At 44.6% G+C, this 16,813-nt stretch overlaps 1 protein-coding gene across 4 annotated transcripts in view; it reads right to left on the reverse strand.

The window, feature by feature from the left end:
* Positions 1-14,961, reverse strand: part of flad1 (flavin adenine dinucleotide synthetase 1) — a 25,821-nt gene extending 10,860 nt beyond the window's left edge. For all 4 annotated transcript variants that reach the window (XR_014569045.1, XR_014569046.1, XR_014569047.1 and 1 more), the window contains exons 1-6: positions 14,903-14,961; positions 9,811-9,984; positions 8,454-8,837; positions 4,127-4,240; positions 3,147-3,414; positions 1,075-1,222 (exon numbers count right to left, since the gene is read on the reverse strand). Coding sequence is in view for 1 of the 4 variants with exons in the window: in XM_083761311.1 (XP_083617437.1) it covers positions 1,075-1,222; positions 3,147-3,414; positions 4,127-4,240; positions 8,454-8,837; positions 9,811-9,981 (1,085 nt within the window). In the remaining 3 variants the exon portion in view is untranslated. The remainder of the gene's footprint in view (positions 1-1,074; positions 1,223-3,146; positions 3,415-4,126; positions 4,241-8,453; positions 8,838-9,810; positions 9,985-14,902) is intronic.
* Positions 14,962-16,813: the final 1,852 nt, after the last annotated feature.

The following is a 16,813-nucleotide window of genomic DNA, read 5'->3' on the forward strand; positions in this document are numbered from 1 at the left end:
AGAGGTGAACTCACCGTTTCAGAGCAGCGTAGTAGAGATGAACTCACCGTTTCAGAGCAGCGTAGTAGAGGTTGAACTCACCGTTTCAGAGCAGCGTAGTAGAGGTTGAACTCACCGTTTCAGAGCAGCGTAGTAAACGCCTCTCCTCTCCTCACCGTTTCAGAGCAGCGTAGTAGAGGTGAACTCACCGTTTCAGAGCAGCGTAGTAGAGGTGGTGAACTCACCGTTTCAGAGCAGCGTAGTAGAGGTGAACTCACCGTTTCAGAGCAGCGTAGTAGAGGTGAACTCACCGTTTCAGAGCAGCGTAGTAGAGGTGAACTCACCGTTTCAGAGCAGCGTAGTAGAGGTTGAACCCACCGTTTCAGAGCAGCGTAGTAGAGGTGAACTCACCGTTTCAGAGCAGCGTAGTAAACGCCTCTCCCCTCCTCACCGTTTCAGAGCAGCGTAGTAGAGGTGCAGCAGAGCGGACATTAAAATACAGAGATAAGGTCCATCCTCACCGTTTCAGAGCAGCGTAGTAGAGGTTGAACTCACCGTTTCAGAGCAGCGTAGTAGAGGTTGAACTCACCGTTTCAGAGCAGCGTAGTAGAGGTGAACTCACCGTTTCAGAGCAGCGTAGTAGAGGTGGTGAACTCACCGTTTCAGAGCAGCGTAGTAGAGGTTGAACTCACCGTTTCAGAGCAGCGTAGTAGAGGTTGAACTCACCGTTTCAGAGCAGCGTAGTAGAGGTTGAACTCACCGTTTCAGAGCAGCGTAGTAGAGGTGAACTCACCGTTTCAGAGCAGCGTAGTAGAGGTTGAACTCACCGTTTCAGAGCAGCGTAGTAGAGGTTGAACTCACCGTTTCAGAGCAGCGTAGTAGAGGTGAACTCACCGTTTCAGAGCAGCGTAGTAGAGGTTGAACCCACCGTTTCAGAGCAGCGTAGTAGAGGTGAACTCACCGTTTCAGAGCAGCGTAGTAGAGGTTGAACCCACCGTTTCAGAGCAGCGTAGTAGAGGTGAACTCACCGTTTCAGAGCAGCGTAGTAGAGGTTGAACTCACCGTTTCAGAGCAGCGTAGTAGAGGTGAACTCACCGTTTCAGAGCAGCGTAGTAGAGGTGCAGCAGAGCGGTGCAGTCCTTCCCCCCGTTGAACCCGACACACACCTCCTGGTAGGAGTAACGGTCCAGCGCCTCCTCCACCGTCTTCAGAGCCGAAGACACCTTGTCCCCCAGAGGACAACCTGGAGGACACACAATAACCTACATTAACTTGTGGAGCCACGAGAGATCTTGTCCAATTTATAACCTTGTGGAGCCACGAGAAGATCTTGTCCAACTTATAACCTGGACAACGAGAGACCTCCTTTTTACAAGCTGCACTGGAGGGTGAAATGATTCATCTAATATTTATGACGGAGTAAATGGCTTTACTGATGGATCATGTTAAAGCTGCAATCCGTGAAAAGACATGTGCTGCCTGGGAATTTGTTCCCATGCATTATTCCCCCAGTTATAAGTTTGCGAGATTTTGTTTCCATTTCATTTTTGACTTTTTCATTCATTTTCAGTTTGAGGTTGAGGTTGCTAGTTTAGTATAGTATTTAGTTTTTTGAAAAGGCTTTTACAGTTTTTATTTAATTTTCTTGTGTTAGTTTGTGTGTTCTTTTCCGTAAGAACTTCCTAAATGAAAATGTCGTCATGAACGGAACTCGAACATGTGATGCATCAGGCCAGAACCTATATGTGGCATGCGCCTGGACCACTAGGCTAGCGGGCGCCCCCAAATTCCTTCAAAAATGTTGCTAAAACATTACTTTTCGTTATATCTCATTTGTTTTAGTTAAACCGTAATAACCCTGGTGCTGAAATCTCTCCACCACTGAGCTCATTTGGGGAGAAACTGCATTCTGACACTGTCAGGCAGTACCGCCTATCAACCAGTAGGTGTCCTCTCCGACCACACACGACTCTACATGTCTCAATAGACAGAGCAGGGGAGACGAGATACAATCACCACAGCTGTAGTTATTAAATATCTCTATATTACAGTGTTTGTTCAGTACCAGGAGTCTCCATCTTCTCTCTCCAGCTCTTTATTAACACATTCTGACCTGAGATCAGATTCATACGAAGGTTTCCACTGGACACACACTGGTCTGATTAAACCCATTCTGACCTGAGATCAGATTCAAAAAATGTCACTCGCTCTTCGATTTTTCAAAAATAGCAGACCTACAAGCTCGTATCGCGCCACTCGGTGGCGCGATATGAGCTTGTAGATCTGCTATTTTTCAATAGCTAAAGCATAACATGATGCTGACACCAAAATGGGTGCCCGTTCAGAATGGGTTAACACATTTAGACCTGAGGCCGATAAAAAGAAATGGCTTCTATAGTTTTCAGTTTTCTGAAGAACCTATATGTTTCTATGTCAGTGGTGTTCAACCATTTTCATGTCAAGGACCCCCAGAATTATCTGTATTTGGCCGCGGACCCCCCATCTGAAAATATGTTGCTCCAGGGACCCCTCCCAGAAGCAAAGATTTTAGTTAAAAACTCTATATATATTCAAAGATTTGCGCCACATTTTCACGACTTTTCAAAAATAGCAGACCTACAAGCTCATGTGGTGCAAATCTATATTCTTTCAGAGCGAACGTTTTCAACTCAAATCTTTGCTCCTGGAGGGGGGGGGGGGGGGTCACCTGGAACAACATATTTTCAGACGGGGGTCGGCGGCATATTCCTTATAATCTGTGTGGTCCTTGACATGGAAATATTGAGCACCACTGATATATGAGGTTTTCAGAAAATTTTCATGATTTAGAAGACATCTTGTAAATGTCGACGTCAGGTCTAAATGGGTTTTTAACCCATTCTGACCTGAGATCAGATTCATACAAGGTTTCCACTAAACACACACTGGTCTGATTAAACCCATTCTGACCTGAGATCAGATTAAAAAAATGTCAGTCGTTCTTCGATTTTTCAAAAATAGCAGACCTACAAGCTCGTATCGCGCCACTCGGTGGCGCGATATGAGCTTGTAGATCTGCTATTTTTCAATAGCTAAAGCATAACATGATGCCGACACCAAAATGGGTGCCCGTTCAGAATGGGTTAAAACAACATTGAGTATACTTTTCCCTCCCCCCGGCTCCTCACCGCTGTTGGCCAGCCTGTAGACCTCGTCCGGAGCGATGGTCACGGGGTCTTTGACCAGGTGGACCACGCTGCCGTCGGGCAGCTGTTCCAGCAGCTGTGCCCGGGCGCGCTCCACCTCCTCGGGGCTGTCCGAGTCCAGGACCAGCCTGACGCGGTGGTAGTTGCTCATCCAGTCCGGGTAGGAGCCCAGGGACACCTTCTTCCCCCAGTCGGCCTGCAGCCGCGTCAGAGCCGGGGCGATCTCTGCCTCGTCTGCGTCTACAAATACCTAAGAAAAAAACAATATATAGAGATTCTTTACAGTGTAGAGGTGGGACGATTCAATTAACCCAATCTGACCTGAGATCAGATTCATACGAGGTTTCCGCCGGACACACACTGGTCTGATGAACCCATTCTGACCCGAGATCAGATTCTAAAAATGTCAGTCGTTCTTCGATTTTTCAAAAATGGCAGACCTACAAGCTCGTATCGCGCCACTCGGTGGCGCGATATGAGCTTGTAGATCTGCTATTTTTCAATAGCTAAAGCATAACATGATGCCAACACCAAAATGGGTCCCCGTTCAGAATGGGTTAAAAGGGCTATATTGGCGTTTACATTGCCAAAGCAAAAAGTGGAACAATTACAATCAAAACAAAATGTGTGTACAATTGAAAGTCAGAATCTCCCAATAAATCAATTTCTATGTACCAAGATCAGCCGATGCAGGAATACACACACTGATTAGTCTTTAAGGTGGCTGTGTTCCATTTGATATCCTTCTCCTGTAACAGCAGTTACCCCCCCCCATGTAATGGCATTTCTATCTCTGGGACCCCAATTTATATTGTAAAACCCAATGCTAATTTAACTCTGAGAGTGTACAAATGGAACCAAATGGAACCAAATGTACACTATCAGAGTTACAGAACAATAAGGGTAAATTTGGTTCCTAACTATCTATCTGTGTATCAAAGCAGTGTGTTGCCGGTCGTCACCTCTCTGGTGTGAAAGGTGGTTCCTGAACCGGCGAACAGGTGTTCCAGACCGGTGAAGGCTCTCTCCAGCAGGGAGGGAATGCCGGGGAATATGTACACGTTACGGACGCTGACCTGGAAGAGAGAGACACACACACACACACATAATATATACACACTGTGGCAAACCAGGGGAAACAGCCAGGCCTATTCCCCACAGAAGGAGGCTGGGGGAGGTGATAGAGGGAGTATATCACCCTGTACAGGTATTGCAGCCAATGGGAGCCTGGACATGGACGCACCTGCAGCCAGTAAAGTAAGGCAATCAACAGAAGCTTTTAAATAGCCGACGCCCAAGCTGTCTGGTGAGTCAGTTTGGACTAATGGAGGAGTGAGGAAGCAGGAATCACTCTGTTCATGAGGAGGCTGGTATGAGGGATCTCTCACAAGTGAGTACAAGATTTAACTCAAACCTTTGGACCCACTTGGATGTGCTGTGCGTGTATTGTGGCTCACCTGGTCTCGTTCTCTCTCCCTTCCTCCTATAGGCCGACTGAACTCCTCAGGGGAGAGCCTACAGCACTCTCCCCCACCTGAATTCATTAGTCACTAGCTCTCTCTCTCTGCTCTGCCCACAGGACTGTGCATAGAAGCCCAAGCCCCTGACAGGAGGAAACCTAAGTTGACATTTTGCCCACGTTTTCCCCTTTCCCTAACAATTTAATAAAAGACAATTTAAGTTACATGTTGAATCTGACTCTGAGCCTCTTATTTTATTGTGAATCTTGCCTATTCTCCCCTGGGTTGCCACAACACACACACGCACACACGCATACATGCACACACACACACACGGGTTAGAAACAAGGGCAAGGATGGAATAAACAATGTATTCAGTCCTTGCACTGTAAATGGTCCGCGGAACGAATAACGTTTTGTCAATGTGATTTATGATCACTTCAACCGTCAGCGAGAATTTGATCGGTCGAATAAATAATATTAACTGACAATGATGTCACACTTTCAATGATATAAGAGTTGACTTCCCGCCCTACTTGATCGTACTACAGCGTCACAGAAAAGTAGCAGAAGTAGCAGATCTACTAGTGCGAAATGTGGCGCACTTTGAGTGCCATTTTTTAATTTGAAGTAACAGTTTTGGACAGGTTTCCAGCTTTCCACCTGACAGAGACAACTTAGGTGCTATTTACACGAGGATGGTGTTCATAAAAAACGGCAAAATAAAGTACCGTTTAGCGCTGTCATTTAGACGAGAACGGTGTTCTCAGGAGGTGAAAACGCATCGAAGTGAAACCGCCTTCCAGAGTGGAAATCATTCAGAACACCGTTTCCTATGGTCTCCATATAAACAGGCAAAACGGTGAATCCGCAAAACTTATGACATCATGGCTCATGTTGGCTCACAGCGCATATGTTTATTACATTGATGCAGAGCCATATCATTATGATATAATGGAGTTCCTGAACAAGCCTCCCTCCTCGCCTACAAAGTGCTGCTCATCAGCGATGTTGAATGTAAAACCATGATGTAAATAAAAAGCCTTGTGATAGACGGCAGCCGCGGCAGCAGCGTTTATGTAGCCTAATGTATTATAAAATATATACCATCCCGTGGCGCGCCCAGAGCCGTGTTGCGCAGGCTTGCGTGAAGGTTTCTTCTTCTTGTACGTGGGTGACCTGTCTATTTGGCAGCCCGTTATCGCCACCTAGCGACAGTATAGCATAATAGCACATCATATCATAACGTGTGCGTTCTCGTGTAAAGGGTAAGAAAAAATGAGAACGCAACGGGACTTTGACGTGTTATATGGAGATGGTCGCCGTCTAAAAGAGGCCTTAGAATCAGAGTCCTTTGTACGACTCTGCATGAGACGTCTGTGTGTGTGTGTGTGTGTGTGTTCACTTTTTACTACTTTTCATTGGTTCAATATTTTCGAAACAACATACAGACGTAAAGGGTGTTCACGGAAATAAAATCTAAACCTCAAAAATGGAGTTAGGTGGTTTCCTCCTGACAGCAACGATACATAGGCATACTTATTTTTTTAGTTAATTCTTTATTTTCATGTATTTGATTATAATGCAAGTTAAAAAATAAGTTCTCCAAACTCTGGAACGGATTCGGGGCCCAAACATCATCAGTCATCGTCAGACTCTAACCAATATTATCCCATTCTGAACGGGAACCCCTTTTGGTGTTTTAAGAATTATGTTATGCTTTAGCAGATCTACAAGCTCATAGCGCGGCACCGAGTGCCGCGCTATGAGCTTGTAGGTCTGCTATGTTTGAAAAGTCTTGAAAATGTGGTGCAAATCTTTGAATATATTCTTTCAGAGCAAACGTTTTTAACTCAAATCTTTGAATATATATTCTTTCAGAGCAAACGTTTTTAACTCAAATCTTTGAATATATATTCTTTCAGAGCAAACGTTTTTAACTCAAATCTTTGCTTCTGAGGGGGGGGGGGGTCTCTGAAACAACATATTTTCAGATGGCAGTCGGTGACCTATTAATTATATAATTTTTGGGGTCCTTGACGTGAACTATTGAGCACCACTGATATAGAAACATAGGAAAACTGTCATGATTTAGAAGACATTTTTTTAAATTTCGATGTCAGGCCTAAATGCGTTATGCTGTAGCCGGTACCCATAATTCATAGAGCTGTGCTGTGCTGCTGTAGCGTCGGCATCATTCATCACGCTGATGAATTGGGGAATTGTCATTTTTTCCTTCTAACAACTTCATGAAGCGACACTACATCCAATCATTACCGCCGGCGGTGAAAACCTTTTATATCCAAAATTGTTTCTTTGTTATCAATTTAAAATATATATAATTTTAACCCATTCTGACCGGAAAACCCATTTTGGTGTCAGCATCATGTCATGCTTTAGCTATTTAAAAATAGCAGATCTACAAGCTCATATCGCGCCACCGAGTGGTGCGATACGAGCTTGTAGGTCTGCTATTTTTGAAAAATCGAAGAGCGACTGACTTTCTTAATCTGATCTCAGGTCAGAATGGGTTCATCAGGACCAGTGTGTGTCCGGTGGAAACCTCGTATGAATCTGATCTCAGGTCAGAATGGGTTAAATAATCGAATAGACGATCTGCAAGCTCACAACATGCTCATTGGCTAACCTTTGTGTGACACTCTTATAGGACATTAATTTATGGGAGAAAAGAAAAGTTGAAATACGGAGATATGAGGTTTCTGCCCGACATCAATTATTATTATTTTATTAGTGGAAGTGCAGCACTTTGTTTACTGTACATTCTGAGTCTGACAGTATTCACCATCGCTTCATATAATTGCCCCAGGAAAGCTTCTGACTGAGGTCATCAACAAATTATGCCGGAAATAGTCGATATTATTAAACAAGCTCACAAGGCACCACGCTATGCCGTGTTGTGAGTTTGTAGGTTGTGTTATTTTCGGCGTGTGACACCTGAGTAAACCCCAAACCCCAATGCCTAAAACGTAATCTCTAAATGTCGAATCCTGACTCTAACTAACCAATAACTATCTATAAACAATCTATTTCTCTTGTGAAGACCAGGAAAATGGTCCTCATAATAAATACATCTATTTCTCAAATTATATTATATTCATTTCATTTGGCCCTTACTTACATTGCAATAGAAGTGCAATGCACACAAACACACACACACACACACACACACACACACACACACACACACACGCACAGCCACACACCAAGGGCTATAGCAGACACACACACACACTCACCAGGCAGTGTTTCCGGTAGGCAATGGTTTTGGCCGGCCGGCCACCGTGACTGGCCAGATTACATTTATCCGGACACAAATTCGGCCATAATATAATACACGTCCCGCAGTAACCGGCATCATGAGCTTTTGTTGTGTCTTGTTGTTATTACCGTTATGTTTAGTTCCTGATGGCAAGGAAGGTATAGTCAGATACCTGATGAAGGTCATTTAGACCGAAACGTTGTCATCTAATAAAACTACTGCTCTATAAGTGAAGACCGTGTGCGGGACCCTTTTCTTCTCAAGGAAGGTAGTGGGCTGTATTTTGCGTGTCTTAAGTACCAGGTCTTATTCCCTAACTTGAGTAAACTAAAGACCTGGATCAATGCCATTTGGCTATTCTGAGTGGCCAAAGAGCATTGATCACGCCTCCAGGTCTTTAGTTTACTCAAGTTAGGGAATAAGACCTGGTACTTAAGACACGCAAAATACAGCCCATAGTCTACACACACAGCCTGCACCGCTCAGTTCACACAGGTGTGATTTTTCCACCACTGCACAGTGCACACACACACACACACACACACTGACCAGGGGGTATCGTAGGGGCTTTCCGGTGTGCGGGTCCCTGCCGTAGTTGAGCTTGGCGGAGCGCGGCACCATGGCCAGCTTCATGGCGGCGCTGTCCTTCTCCGTCGCCTTCTCCCCGAAGAACTCCTGCACCAGCTGGCACAGCTCGGGGTGCGGGCACACCTCCTCCCGGAAGGCCAGCGCCACGCTCTCGAAGGTGACGTCGTCGTGCGTGGGGCCGATGCCGCCCGACGTGAGGAGGTGGGTGTACTGGGGCGCGAGCAGCGCCACCTCCCTGGCGATGACCTCCTGCTCGTCGGGCACCACCGTGATGCGCTGCACGCACACGCCCAGCTTCCGCAGCGCGCGGCACAGGAACGCGCTGTTGGTGTCTACCGTGTGACCCTGCATGGGGAGAGAGAGGGGCGAGAGACGCAGAGGCGGATTCAGACCTGGAACGCATCTGTGTCACTTTAGCGTTTTAACATTAACCATTATTTTATACTTTAGCTGTTGGAAAAAATAGCAGATCTACAAGCTCGTAGATCTGCTAAAAAAATATATCGTGATGTGTGCAAATCTTTGAATATATATTCTTTCACAGTGAACATTTTTAACTCAAATATTTGTGTCCCTGGAGGAACAACATATTTTCAGATGGGAGTCCGCGGCCAAATGCAGAACATTCTGGGGGTCCTTGATATGAAGAGGAATGAGAATGAGAGATATCATTCGTGGTCTCACAGTACGTTTTAACCCATTCTGAACGGGCACCCATTTTGGTGTCGGCATCATGTTATGCTTTAGCTATTTAAAAATAGCAGATCTACAAGCTCATATCGCGCCACCGAGTGGCGCGATACGAGCTTGTAGGTCTGCTATTTTTGAAAAATCGAAGAACGACTGACATTTTTAGAATCTGATCTCAGGTCAGAATGGGTTCATCAGACCAGTGTGTGTCCGGCGGAAACCTCGTATGAATCTGATCTCAGGTCAGAATGGGTTAACAGCGGGCGACAGCCAGACGAATTCTCCGGAAGTGCATTATTTATTTGTCAATGGGCGAACAGGCGATGGTCGAAAAGTGGACGGAGGAACGTCAGCCGAAAAGATAAAAAATAATTCGTCTTTTGGGGCGACGTCGCCCCGGGCGATAGTGGGCGATTGCCAATGAAATTCAAGCGACGCTCGCCGTTGGTCTCCCGCTGTTAAAAATGCACTGTCATGCTCTCACCTTGAGAATCTGAGAGAGATATCAGTCGTGGTCTCATCATGCTCTCACCTTGAGAATCTGAGAGAGATATCAGTCGTGGTCTCATCATGCTCTCACCTTGAGAATCTGAGAGAGATATCAGTCGTGGTCTCATCATGCTCTCACCTTGAGAATCTCGTCTCCGATGATGAGGATGGCTGCCGTGGTGGCTCCGCCCCTAACCGTGGAGGAAGAGGCGGGGCCTGTGTGGTTTTCAGCCATGGTTGCCTTGGTAACCTGGACCACCACTCTCCTCAGTCGCACCGCTGCTCTACTCAGCCTGACGCCCGCCTGCATCAGCTGACACACACAATACAAACACATTACACCGCTGCTCTACTCAGCCTGACGCCCGCCTGCATCGGCTGACACACACAATACAAACACATTACACCGCTGCTCTACTCAGCCTGACGCCCGCCTGCATCGGCTGACACACACAATACAAACACATTACTACTCTACACCGCTGCTCTACTCAGCCTGACGCCCGCCTGCATCGGCTGACACACACAATACAAACACAATACTAGAAAAAGTGCCCTTCTGGGCACAGGTCTCCACCAGGTTATCCACAGATCCGTGCAGTTAGAGGTAAAAACACTTTTCGGCCAGTTATAGCGCCACCTTGAGGCTGAGTTGAAATTGTTCATGTGGCATTTCGTCCTCGGCCTAGTGGGAATGTGCGTGCACAATTTCACGGAAATCACGCGATGTGTTCATGATTTGCAGCATTTTGTTTGAAACTGAGCACTCCTGTGAACTTTGGAAGCCAATCTTAACCAATCAGGATGGAGTCTGAGAAATCTGAAAGACCCGTTTCGTTGAATGGCTCTAGAGAGACTGTGTACTAATTTGCGTGATGTTTGGACAAAATCTGTAGGTGTACTGTGAAAAAACTTGTTTTGCTCAAAGCGGCCTCCTGGTGGCGCTATAACAGGCCGTTCTGGAAAGTTTGGGGCAGAGGTTCATCGTTGGCATCCAGGGAGTGTGTGTGCAAAATTTGGCATCGACCGGGTTAACGGTGGCCGAGATTAGCTGGTCACGGACACACGGACGGACACACAAACGGACGGACACACAAACGGACGGACGAAGTGAAAAACATACTCTCCCCACATGCCTTCGGCCTGGTGGAGACAATAATGTTCATTATTAGTGTGGTTGCTATAGAGGCAACACACTATAGAGCGTCGCAGTCCCGCCCCCCCTCGAGAGACCCGGAAAAGAAATCCCTGTTGATTTTCCTCATAGACTTTTCAGAAAGTATTTATTTAAAGACGTTTACGCCGCGGACAAAGCCAACTCTTGTCGTGACAAATCATGACAACAAACACAATTCTTCGGGCCAAACAAGGAATTAGAAAGTAGAAAAAAACGGCAGGTTACACAACACTTTTTTTGTTGTTTTTCTTCTTTGTAATTATTTGTTTGGTCCAAAATATTGTGTGTGTTGTCATGATTTGTCACGACAAGAGTTGGCTTCGTACGACGCTTAAAAGGTCTTTAAAATAAATACGTTTTGAAATGCCTATGGGAAAAATGCATTGGGATTCATTTCCTGGGCCACTCGTTGTTCTGAAAGGGGGAGGGACTGCGACTTTTTTTCATAAATCAGTGCTATTGATTGAACACCCATTACGTCTGTGTGTTGTTTCGAAAATATTGAACCAATGAAAAGTAGTAAAAAGCTCTTGGGACAAAACCTCTTAACTCCATTGGACCCTCAAACTGTCTGCTAAAACAGCTAACTCCACCAACTCTCCCCCTCTCATGGAAATAATTGGCAAATATATAAAGTCACAACACCAACTTTGATGAAGTAGTAGGCCTATTGCTTTGTTTTCAAAATATAAAAAGCAAAAACAAAGAAAAAAATCCTGAAAATTGAACATGAACATGCAGAGCTATGCAGATACATTAGCTTTCGACATGTTTCTTTTCTCAGGTTTTTGGAAAGCCTGTGCAGAATGTACTCGGTCGGTCAGCATCAGTGTCCACCAGGCAGCAAGGAAGAGAGCGTGCCCATGTTTTTTTAATGGTAAATGCTGCAAATTGGAAAATAGGTCAAAAACATACACCCCCAGTTCTGGATGATTTAATGCTATGTGACAGAGTCCCTCCAATTATCCCAAAGCTACAGAAAAAAGTCAGGTCACACATGAGAGTCTAGACTCTAGTCTAGTACAACATGTCTCCCCCCTGCTCCGCTCCCTCCACTGGCTCCCGGTCGCTGCCCGCACAGAATACAAAACTCTGATGCTGGCATTCAAAGCAACCAAAGGTATGGCTCCCCCATATCTTACAAGTATGATTGAACCCTACAAACCCTCCCGCGCACTCCGATCAGCCAACACAGGGAAGCTGGAAGTACCCTCACTAAAAACGCCGGGACAACGCTCCACACGTCCCAAACTCTTCTCCCTTCTGGCTCCAAAACTGTGGAATGCACTTCCCATTGCATTCAGAACTGCAGCATCACTCCCAATCTTCCGCCGTAGCCTGAAAACCCACCTTTTCAGACTCCATCATGGCCCATAGCACTTACCCTAACCCCTTAGATAGCATTTCTGTTGACTTAGATAGCATTTGACTTATAGCATGTTATGTAGACAGCACTATAATTGTATTGTATATAGTCATAGCACGCCATAGTACATATGTATAGCATAGTAGTAAATATGTATAGTTTATATGTATAGTGTATAGTTTCATTATATAGATATTCCACTGTTACTTTCTTAGCTTACGCATGTTTCATGATAAATGCTTTTATGTGATGTATTCCCATACTTTTGTTCTTGCTTAAATGTAAGTCGTTCTGGATTAAGAGCGTCTGCTAAATGCCTAAATTGTAAATTGTACAACCACTGAACAACAAGCTGAGTCAGACGACTTCGTAGCAAAACATAATTTCCAATGGTGAAACAACAGCACAATTGACCAACCACAATCCTCCGCAGCCAAACTCAGTGGCGTGCACAGATAGACACTATGGGGGCTGCTAGAGCAACACCTGCCCCATGTGCCCTTTTGGGAAAATTAGGAAGAAATCTATAAATCTCACACTATTAAGGCAACCGGCCGGTTCCACGTGCTGCACAAGGTGCCCTTTTTTCACCTGAGCACCTGCCCCTCTAAATGTCTGTGCACGCCACTGTCCAGACTCATATCATTTTGGCGGTCCTTAACAGTTTCCGTGCTTTGAATGGATTACTCCAGGTTAATGTCGCTGCCATATCGGACATACGCGACTTTTGTTTTATGTGTTTAATCCGCCGCAATGTAAAAAATAAATAGAAAATCCTTCTTCGCCGCGGAGATAGAGAGTAGATGCATCTGTTTTGATGAGGAAAACGGAAATCGTCACATGCTGTGGGCTGCTAGGGCTTCTGGGAAATTGAGGCCAATGCAAACGAATGGGGTTCAACGCCTCATGGAGGAGGCTCCTGTGCTGCGTCTTCCGGGTGTACCAAGATGGCGGGTGGTCCGGCCGTTCATAACAAACGGGGGAAGCTTTTTTCGCTCGATTTTCGCGGATTAAAAGCCCAAATAATTCAGCGTATGCTCTAAAGGTAATACAACAATCTCGGCAGTGAAGGGGGGTTGATTAAAAGTCTGGTAAATCGTTTTCCGCAGTCAAACTGTTAATTGGCACGTTGACAGGGTTGTTTTTAGTACCGCGTACACAAACAAGATAAGATAAGAGAGCTTTATTGATCCCATGGGGGAATTCAGGTAACGTACTGTAGCAACAACTAGCAGTAAGAGTGAAACACAGGATATGTACAGTAGAGGTATGAGTAGACTACTAGAGATGAGAATGAAGACAAAAGAAATATTAAGAAATAAAACAGTCTGTCACTATAGCCATCTGCACTTGCTCTGACTATCAATAAATATGTTACTGTACAAAACATTGTATATCTACGAGCTCAGCTCACGTGTCGATAGGCCATGAGCTTAATGTAGATAAACGGAATACCAAACAACTCGCCCCATTACCAACTCGCCCCGGGCGTACAACCGGCGGAAACAACGTGACCTGGTATTCCTAAAGTAATTAAGTAAATTAAGCTTAAACGGTTAAACCTAACCTTATCCCTAACTTTAAGTACCCCAGTAAAACTATGCCTAAACCTAACCCTATTCCTAAACTTAACCCCAGTAAAACTATGCCTAACCCTCTGGGCCATGGCGTAATGGTCCAGGCACCTTGGCTGGTAATCCAGTCTGGCAGTGTGCCGCGGGTTCGACTTAGATAAACATTTAGATAGACTTATATAAAAAGCATTGTTTTGACAAACCGGTAAGAGTACCTATACAGTATGTTACTATTATTACCTCTGACTTCAGCAAATAAATAAAAGTATAGTCCATATTTTGTTCAAACCTCTGCATTTGGCATACACCTTAATTTTGTTGGCATGAGCGGACATTTTTTGGGGGTGAATATAAGGAAGGTAACAGGTTGTCAATCACACACAATTCACGGCAGGAAACAGATTGCGTGTACGTGAACAAACAGGCTTAAAAATAAAAGCAAGGCCGTTTTAGTCCACGCATGAGGTAATTAGAAAGTATGTTTTATTTTATAATTTAATAAGTAACATTGTTGTATGGCGTAAATTATATTATTTTATGTATTATATCACCAGGGTGACCTATTATTACTTATTAATAATATTATTATTAAATATAATAATAATAATACTATGTTGTCATTCATGTTGTTTTTGCAGCCAAAGATACACAAATCAAAAGCACAAAATAAGACAAACATTGTACATATTTAAGACTCTTATGTACAATGTTTGTTTTGTCTTGTGCATGTGTTGTTGTTGTTGTTGTTGTTGTGTCTTATGATAAGACACAACACACATACGCACGCACGCAACACACACACACACACACACACACACACACACACACACACACACACACACACACACACACACACACACACACACACACACACATTATATTATAATAGTGTAATAATGCATCTGTAGATAATAGACACTATCTCTCCTTCCTTGAATGGCCAGAGAAAAGGAGGAAGCACTTTCAGGAATGCACTGTGACGTTTAGTGTTCTGTTATTGTTTCTGTCCTCCTAACATAAATCGTTGTAAATAAAGAGTATAGTTACTGTTCTTAATTAACGTTATAGACGTTGATTGTTCAGTAACACAGCATGTGTAGAATAATTGTCTTACCCTCTGTCACAGAGACTCTGTGGCGCAGAATGTCCTCCGCTCCATATGGATGTATCCACACACACACACACACACACATACGTCAGACGGTAGGTTCCTCCAATCACAACTGGAGCCGGGTCCATGGGAGACTCGGAGAACCAATCGGCAGTCGCGGGGAGGCGGGTCTTAACGCCGCACAGTCCGGAAGTACATAAGGGGGAAGTTGTGAAAATAAAATGACGGACATGTGTGTGAGGACCTTAGAGTATAACTCTATGGTGAGGACCAGAGGCGGGATTTAATTATAACTCAATTATGGATTTACCACGAACACAAAGAAAAAGATGTACTAAAACAGTGGTTTTCAACCTGTTTCTTTGATTGATTGATTTAAATATTTATTAACAGTTTGTAGAATTTACAGTACATTATAAGCACAAACTCAATACAAAGACTGTTAACTGTGAGTGGACGACCCAATTAAGCATTACACTTGTTTACAACAGGGTCCACATTGTTCAATTCATCAAAACATTTAGAGACATACAAACATTTAGAGACATACAAATAGACATTTCTATGTAGCTAAAGAACAGAACAGGAATTCATATAGGAAGCAAAAAAGGGAAAAGATACATTATACAGTGAGGGGAAATGGGGGGGGGTGGGGGATTCAGATTTTACAGAGGCCAGTTTCGAATTGCAGCCATCCGTATAGGTGCCCTTTGAGAGCGGTTTTGAAGGAGTCAAGGGATTCACATGTCTTAATGACTGTTGGTAGGGCGTTCCACATTTTTGTGGCATAGGAGCGAAAATAATTTAGTCCCTTGTTTGTGCCGAATCTGGGTTGTACATGGTTTGTTGCACTCCCTCTGGTGTTGTGGTTGTGGACTTCGTTTACATTAAGGAAGTATTTAGACAGGTATATGGGTATCTTGGTGGTGTATCGAATCTTGTGGACCAGACCCATTGCAAGATGCTGTACTCTGTCGTCGACCCTAAGCCATCCCAGCCTGTCAAAGTGGGCAGGGGTGAGGTGGGTTCGGGGGGTGAAATCAAGGACCATTATTTATCGGGCATTTGGAGCCACCCACGAGCCACCATTTGAGCCTCTCACTCAATCCCAAAACTTAGATTATTGTTTTTTTTATCTTGGATAAGATTTTGTCCAATTCCATGCTGTGTTGATGTTGGTAGGCTACCATTAGGAGTGATGACAGGCAAACGTTGATCAAAATAACAATTCTTAAGTAGGCCTATAAGTAATTGCATTTGAATTAAATGCAAATTGCTGAAGAATAATTCAGGATTCCAATGAAAAGCTCAAACCGTGTGGAGCTTGCATTGCATGTAGATATTTTTGCTTTCTTTTTTGTGACAGAATGGTGAAGTAGTAGTAGTTAAAATATGGAGAAAATATTTTACTGCCCTCTGGAGTCATCAAAGTTACCTATAGGTCTATTTCTGTATGTCTGTCTGACTGTTGTCTGTCTGTCTGTCTGTCTGTCTGTCTGTCTGTCTGTCTGTCTGTCTGTCTGTCTGTCTGTCTGTCTGTCTGTCTGTCTGTCCGTCCCTCCCTCTGTCTCCAGATAGTCTGGCAATCCCTGTGCTACAGCTACATAGCAGTGTTCAGCATCCATCCATCCATCTTCAACTGCTTATCCGTAGTCGGGTCCACCGGAGAGCTCCAGACTTTCCTCAGAGCAACATTTAGTAACTTCCTCCTGGGGGATTCCGAGGCGTCCCAAGGCCAGTGAGTTGATGTAATCCCTCCATCTCATCCTTGGTCTGCCCTGGGGTCTCCTCCCACCCAGTGGGACGTGCATTGGGGACCTCCCTGGCAGGGAGATGCTCGAGAGTCGAGAGAGGTATCCTAGTAACCAGATGCCCGAACCACCTAAGCTGGCTCCTTTCCAGGCGAAGAAACAG

The sequence above is a fragment of the Protomyctophum parallelum genome (assembly GCF_964188405.1).
Source record: "Protomyctophum parallelum genome assembly, chromosome: 3".
NCBI lineage: Eukaryota > Metazoa > Chordata > Actinopteri > Myctophiformes > Myctophidae > Protomyctophum > Protomyctophum parallelum.